This window comes from Orycteropus afer, unplaced genomic scaffold (assembly GCF_000298275.1).
Source record: "Orycteropus afer afer isolate SDZICR_OR568_19922 unplaced genomic scaffold, OryAfe1.0 scaffold00370, whole genome shotgun sequence".
Taxonomy (NCBI): Eukaryota; Metazoa; Chordata; class Mammalia; order Tubulidentata; family Orycteropodidae; genus Orycteropus; species Orycteropus afer.
In genome coordinates this window covers 2,874,936-2,882,355 of record NW_006921957.1, presented here as the reverse complement: position 1 = coordinate 2,882,355, position 7,420 = coordinate 2,874,936, and the positions used below count along the sequence as shown (strand labels likewise).

At 41.5% G+C, this 7,420-nt stretch overlaps 1 protein-coding gene across 1 annotated transcript in view; it reads left to right on the top strand.

Moving 5' to 3' along the window:
• EIF2B3 (eukaryotic translation initiation factor 2B subunit gamma) overlaps nucleotides 1-7,420 on the top strand; it is a 216,440-nt gene that overhangs the window by 195,704 nt on the left and 13,316 nt on the right. The window contains exon 10 of the mRNA XM_007953096.2: nucleotides 416-519. Within this exon, the coding sequence (XP_007951287.1) occupies nucleotides 416-519 (104 nt within the window). The remainder of the gene's footprint in view (nucleotides 1-415; nucleotides 520-7,420) is intronic.

Sequence of the window (7,420 nt, the reverse complement as noted above, 5' to 3'; positions counted from 1 at the left end):
ATAATTTATTTCTTAGGATGATTCGTGGGATCTGAGCTTGAAATGTGATATTCATTCAGATGAGTGACAGGAGGTATGGGTCAGCCCAGGGACTAGCCCCAGCTTGCCCAGACGAAAGGAGGAGAGGTTGGTTGGAATTTATACTTCTTGGTCTGGGATCCCTAAAGAACTGAAGTCAGGATGTCTGCTCACTTCAGGCCTTGGGGAAAAAAATCATTATAAGCATATCCCAGTTTTGGACTTTTCTAAAGCCATGTCCTTGGCCTAGCTGAGCCCCTCTGTCTTCTGATGATAACTTGAGGCATGTAGCTTTTAATTGAACTAGCCAGCTGTTCCTGGCCTGGAGGGAGCCAGAACCGCTCAGGGAAGGTGATGAAAGCCCTGGGTACTCCCTAACTTGGTGACTGTGTTACAGAAGCTGCATCCAGGGCAGTGTCATCTGCAACAATGCTGTGATCGAGAAGGGAGCAGACATCAAAGACTGTCTAATTGGAAGTGGCCAGAGGATTGAAGCCAAAGGTAAACCAGAGCCCAAATTATACTATAACCACAGGTGTTATTTTTTTACCTCTCATACTAGCACAGTTAATACTCATTGCTGGTCAGAATATGAGGAACTAGCATATGCATATATTGCAGATAAGAACATGAAGTAATACAGCGCCATAATGCCTAAGGCATTTGAATGCTAACCAGAAGGCTGGCGGTTCAACCCACCAGCCACGCTTTGGAAGGAAGATTGGGCAATCTACTTCCATAGAGATACCGCCTGGGAAACCCAAGGAGGGGTTGCTATGAGTCACAGTCAATTCGAGGACACTGAGTTTTGTTTTGTTTTGTTTTTAATCTTTGGAGAGTGATTGACACAATTATCAAGTTTTTTTACTTTGACTTAATTCCATTTCTAGGAATTTATGTTACAGATAATCTCGTACATGTATACAGCCTTACTATCAAAAAATTAAAAACACAAAAATATCTAGTGTCTTAGATTGGTACCAATATTTTACAATAGCCCTTGGGCATGAAAGAGACCTCCAGTAATCCAGCAAGGGCTCTGGAACTAGCTCTGACCTTCTGAGGTCCTTGAATATCTCTTCTGACCAGGTATTTAAGGGAGGTAGTTCTATAGACTCCTGTCCTAAGAGAAACTTAACCAAAAAACCCACTGCTATCGAGTAAATTCTATCTCATAGCAACCTCCATTGTGTTTCCAAAGCAGTGAATCTTTATGGAAGTAGATTGCCTCATCTTTTCTCGTGCAGAGCAGCTGGGGGGTGTGAACCACCAACTTTCTGATTAGCAGCCAAGTTCTTCACCCACTATGCCACCAGAAGGAGCTCTGGTAGCGTAGTACCTAAGGCACTTGACTGCTAACCAGAAGGCTGGCAGTTCAAACCCACCAGCCCCTCCTCAGAAGGAAGGTTGGGCAATCTACTTCCATGATGATACCGCCTCGGAAACCCAAGGAGGGGTCGCTATAAGTTGGGGCCAACTCAACGGTACATAACAACAACAACAACATGCCACCAGAGCTAGTTAAGAGAAGCTTAATTAAAAAAAAAAAAAAAAACTCATAGCAACCCCTCCTTGGGTTTCTGAGACAGTATCACTACAGAATCTTCCTTCTGAGGAGTGGCTGGTGGGTTTGAACCACCAGCTTTCTAGTTAGCAGTTAAATGCCTTAGGTACTATGCCACCAGAGCTCCTAAAGAGAAGCTTGTTGTTGTTGTTGTTATGTGCTTAGCAGGATATAATACCCAGAGCCATTACAGGTAATTCTGAAAGCTGTGCTGTTAGCTCAGTCTACTCTGTAGTCTGCAGGACAGTATAATACTTGAGAGACATACAAAAACAAGGGTTTCCCTGCTGGGCAGGGCAAATTTGAATTGTCCATAATTGACTGACAGCTTTTAACCAAAAAGTACACAAAGCCCAAGATCAAGAAAAATGGCTGATTCCTTTCGAAATTACTTCTAACCCTAAAATGGGGTGGGAAAGGGAGTTGATAAAGCAATTAACCCTATCAGTTTAAAATTGGTAGAAACCACTTGGTTGTTTTCACATCACTGGGTAAGATATAGTGCCGAGAGACTGGCTAGGAATGTCGTTCAGTAGTCTTCAGTTCTTACTCTGCAATCCAGAGGGATGATAGCAGTCAATTCTCAATATACAGGGAAAAAATAAGAAGTTGAATGGGATTTATTTGATGTTTGTTTTTCCTCCAGTAGACCTTTTTCAGTATTAATATTATCCCCCATTTTACGAATGAGGATACTGAGGCACAGAGAAGTTAATTAATTTACCCTGCATTACAGAGCTAGTAAGTCATAGGAAATAGGTGATAACAGAAAAGCCCAGCTGTGGCTAAACCACACTTAATATAGCTTCTTTTATTATTAATAAGAGTGCTTATGAAGGGAAAAGTATATTCAGAAGTGACATTATTCTTAACTGTATAATGCAATTACCTTTATCAATTTTTTAAGATGTTCTGCAAAAAAATATCCTGATTTACTGAGACCCCTGAGACCATGACCCCTAGTTACCTTTCAGGTCTGGAATTGAACTCCTATGGCTTCCAGCCAAACCATACACAGGAATATGGGGTAAACATTTACATCAGGTAGATACACTCCTTAGAGCGATCAATCACAGGAGAACAGAAGGGCGGTATTTGCACCAGGCAATACTCCGGGGGCAGGAGTGCATGGGAGGGAAGGACGCATGGAAGAGGTAACTACCAGGAGGAAGTGGGAAGAGAACTATTACATTGTGGAGAATTGCAGTCAATATTATGAAACAAAATGTATATGAACTGCTGTGTGGAAAATGAATTTGCTCTATAAACTTTCAACCAATCACAATAAAAATTTAGATTTAAAAAAAAAAAAAAAAACTTGATTTAAGTACCCTATCCCCCAAATGAGTGAGAACCCTACCTTGTAGTGCACACCAGGGCTTCTCTTTGTCAGGCTTTTGTGTGCTCACATCATATATCAGTGCTTTTGTTATTGGGATTTTCATCATTTGTTAATGTAGTATGTGTTATATGCTGCAAGATTGTACTATACAGTATTTCCCTTCTCCCCATTAAACAGAGGCCTTCTTTATTTTTTCCCCATCTTTTTTTAATTTTTTTTTATAGTTGTATGCCTCCTTCTCGGGCTCTAGAATCAAACAGACCTGTGTTCACATCTCAGCTGTTCTACTCACTGGATGTGCAACAGGTTAGGTTTTTAATCTCTAAGTCTCAGTTTTTCTTAAATAGAAAAATTGGGACAATGATACCTACCTAGGAGGATTGTAGTGAGAATTAAACACAGTCAGCTATGCACAACTCCTGGAGCATATCAGGGCACTAGAGTTCACCCACTGTGCTGTTATGCCTCTCCACGCCTTTGCACATGTCTTTCTGTGTGTATCTCTCCTTTCTCTATTTTTCTCTTTCTCTCTCCTCTCTCTCTCTCTCGTATGTGCACACCCACTCTGTCTGCAATGCCTCTCTTAAAGATTCTGCCCAAATGTTTTATCCTCTGCAAAAATCTTCTCTGTCCTTTCCCATGACTCCCTACAGCAAAACTGAACATTTCTTCCTCCTCTGCACCCCTGAACTTTGCTCGCACCTTTATTAAAGTAGGAAGCTCTGCCAGCCTTCTGGAGGTTCAAACCCACCAGCCACTCCTCAGAAGGAAGACTGGGCAATCTACTTCAATAGAGATACTGCCCCGGAAACCTAAGGAGGGATCGCTATGAGTCAGATCCGACTCAACGGCAGTGAGTTTGGTTTTTTGGTTTTTATTAAAGTAAGTATCTCACTATATAGCAATTATCTATCTATCTACCTTCCCTACTAGACTGAGATCCTCAAGGCCAAAGATTGTCTTATTCCGCTCTGTATCCCAGGCTTCCAGATAGGTCCTGGCTTATGGTAGATACTCAGAAGGAGAGGGGGAAAAAAAAAAAGAACAATGAATGAGTGAATGAGTGAATGAGTTTTGGGTACATAAAGCATATTTTTGAGATGAGAGGACACAACATCAGAGTCCCAAGAAAAGCATCTTTGAGATGGTTGCATTTATCATGGAGTGTCTCCTTGTTTATTTGTTTGACATTGATGTTTGTCAAAGAACCACATGAGACACTAATACATGAACTGAGGAGATGTGCCCTCGGCCTTCAACCTAATTTCTCTGCTTGAAACTCTCATCCCCAGTGCCTTTCTTCTCTTCTTTCAAGAACTTTCTTCCTCTATATATAAGGATTGTCATTTTGGAGAGACCTTTCCAGAGTGTCAGTTACCTAGCTTATCAGTTAGGATTTTTTATTAAAAGCATCATAAACTAATTCTGGCCAATTTAAGCTGATGAGGAGTTCATTGCAAAGACACTACATAGCTCACAGAATTTTCTAGCTAAAAGTTTCAACGATGGTCTGCACATAAGATCATACCCCAAACCAGTCTGATGAGGACACTGCTGCCCTCCTCACTGAACACTGGTTGTCAAAACTTGCACTGTGACACTACTCACCAACCCCAAAGTGGATTCTTTCTGATTCCTACTTCTTTGTGTTCCTACTTCCAAGGTCTGAGGCAGATTCATCTCATAGGTCAAGCCTAGGTCATGGCACTTTTAATGTGGTATTTTTAGTTCAATTAATGGTACACTCTTCCCAGAGTCTCACCTGAGAACCTTTGAGCAGGGTGTGGGTCAGCAGTGGTGACTCAGGCACTGGACTTTCTGCTATAATCACTTGTAGGCTGGGAGCATGAGCCTTGGTGAGGGGACTGGGACACCAGCTTAAACTGCAACACAGGAGGCCTGGCACTGCACTCCTGGAATGCTGTTGGCTTACAGCTGTTATTTACAGCTTAAAAATGTTCTCACATATGCCATCTTACTGGATTCTCATACAAGCCCTCTGAAGTGTATTATTGACACCATTTGACAAAAATGGAAACTGAGACTTTGAAAAGTTGAAACTTACCTAAGATACATAGCTGGTGGATAACAGAACTGGGTCTTAAGCATGAATTATTGCCGAATTACTGCCAAAGAGACCATAGGTAAAAGCCACTCCTGGCTTTCTGGGAGATTCTGATCAGTGATCCCTTTGGTCCCTCTTTACCAGGCCAATAAGAAAAATGTATTCAGCCTCATATCCCTGCTCCCTCTGATCCTCAGGAACCTCAGGTCTTAACCCTTTCTCCTGCTCTACATACCACCTTACCCAGGCCTCCCCTTGAGGTACAGAGAAGCTTTGCTCCTTGATCAGGGAATGAAAAACTGCTGGTAATTTGTTAAAAATAAGGTTCAGAACCCCCAACCTTTTCTCTGCCTCCATTCCCTTGGAAGGGGTGCCCAGAGTATCAGAAGCAGCTGCTCAGCTGGTCTGTGGAGCTGCTTCCTTATCCTGTCTCCTCCCTGCCTCCCATGGCATTCCTCTGTCTTTGTTCTTTTCTGGCTTGAGTTTGTGGCCCCCCACAATGTCTCTTCTAACTCCTTCCTCTTTGTCTTTGTAAATTTTTGCTCAGCAAAAAGTAGAAACACCCCCAATGCTTGCTTCTTCTTTCAGCTCTTCCTGAAACTAAGGGCTGCTCCCTCTTAATAAGAGTTTAGAATCCATGTTGTTCTCGTTAGGTGCTGTCAATTTGGCTCCTACTCATAGTGACTCTGTGCACAACAGAACAAAACACTGCCCCAACCTGTGCCATCCCCACAATATTTGCTATGCTTGAGCCCGTCATCACAGCCACTTTGTCAGTCCGTCTTGGTGAAGGTCTTCCCCTTTTGCGCTGACCCTCTGCTTTACCAAGCATGATGTCCTTCTTCAGGAGCCAGTCCCTTCTGACAATATGACTAAAGTACATGAGACAAAGTCTGGCATTCTCACTTCTAAGGAGCATTATGGCTGTACTTCTTCCAAGACAGATTTGTTTGTTCTTCTGGTGGTCTATGGTCTATTCAATATTTTTCACCAACACCATAATTCTAATACATCAATTCTATGGTCTTCCTTTTCACGGTCCAGCTTTTGCATGCATAGAGGTCAAGTGAAAATACCATGGCTTGGGTCAGGCAAACCTTAGATTTCAAAGTGACATCTTTGCTCTTTAAAGAGATCTTTTACAGCAGTTTTGCCCAGTGCAATACGTTGTCTGATTTCTTGACTGCTGCTTCCATTGTCATTGATTTTGGATCCAAGTATAATGAAATCCTTGAAAACATCAATATGTTGTCCATTTATCATGATGTTGCTTATTGGTCTGGTTGTAAGAATTTTCATTTTCTTTATGTTGCAGTGTAATCCATACTACAGACTGTAGTCTTTCATCTTCATCAGTAAAGGCCTCAGGTCATCTTTACTTTCAGCAAGTGAGGTTGTGTCATCTGCAAATCACAGGTTGTTAATAAGCTTTCCTCCAATCCTGATGTCACATTCTTCTTCATATAGTCCATCTTCTCAGATTATTTGCTCATTGTACAGAGTGAATAAGTGCGGTGAAAGAATACAACCCTGAGGCACACCTTTCCTGATTTCAAACTATGCAGTATCCCTTTGTTCTGTTTGAATGACTGCCTCTTGGTCTGTGTTTTGTTTCCTCATGAGCACAATTAAGTGATCTGGAATTCCTGTACTTCGTAATGTTATCTGTAATTTGTTATGATCCACACAGTTGAGTGCGCTTGCGTAGTCAATAAAACATAGGTAAACATCTCTCTAGTATTTTTTGCTTTCAGCTGAGATCCATCTGACATTAGCAATGTTATATCCTTCATTCCACACCCTCTTCTGAATGCAGCTTAAATTTCTGGCATTTCCCTGTCGATATATTGCTACAACTATTTTTCAATTTTCTTCATCACAGTTTTACTTACATGTGATATTAATGATATTGTTCAATATCTCTTGGATCACCTTTCTTTGGGATGGGCACAAATATTGATCTCTTCCAGTTGATTGCGGAGGTAGCTGTCTTCCAAATTTCTTGGCATAAACAAGTAAGCACTTTCAGAGTTATATTCATTTGTTGAAACATCTCAATAGGTATTCCTTTGTTTCCTGGAGCCTTGTTTTTCACCAGTTCCTTCAGTGCTGCTTGGATTTCTCTCTTCAATATCATTGGTTCTTGATCATATGCTACCTCCTGAAATGGTTGAAAGTCAACCAGTTCTTTTTGATACAGTGACTTCTGTGTATTCCTTCCATCTTCTTTTGATGTTTCCTGCATCATTCAATATTTTGCCCTTAAAATCCTGCAGTATTGCAACTTCAGGCTTGAATGTTTTCTTCAGTTCTTTCAGCTTGAGAAATGCCAAGTGGGAGGCGGGGCAAGATGGCGGACTAGGCAGAAGGATTGCACAGACCCTCTTCAACAAAGAAAAGGGAAACCAATTAACACAGACACAGAAGATAA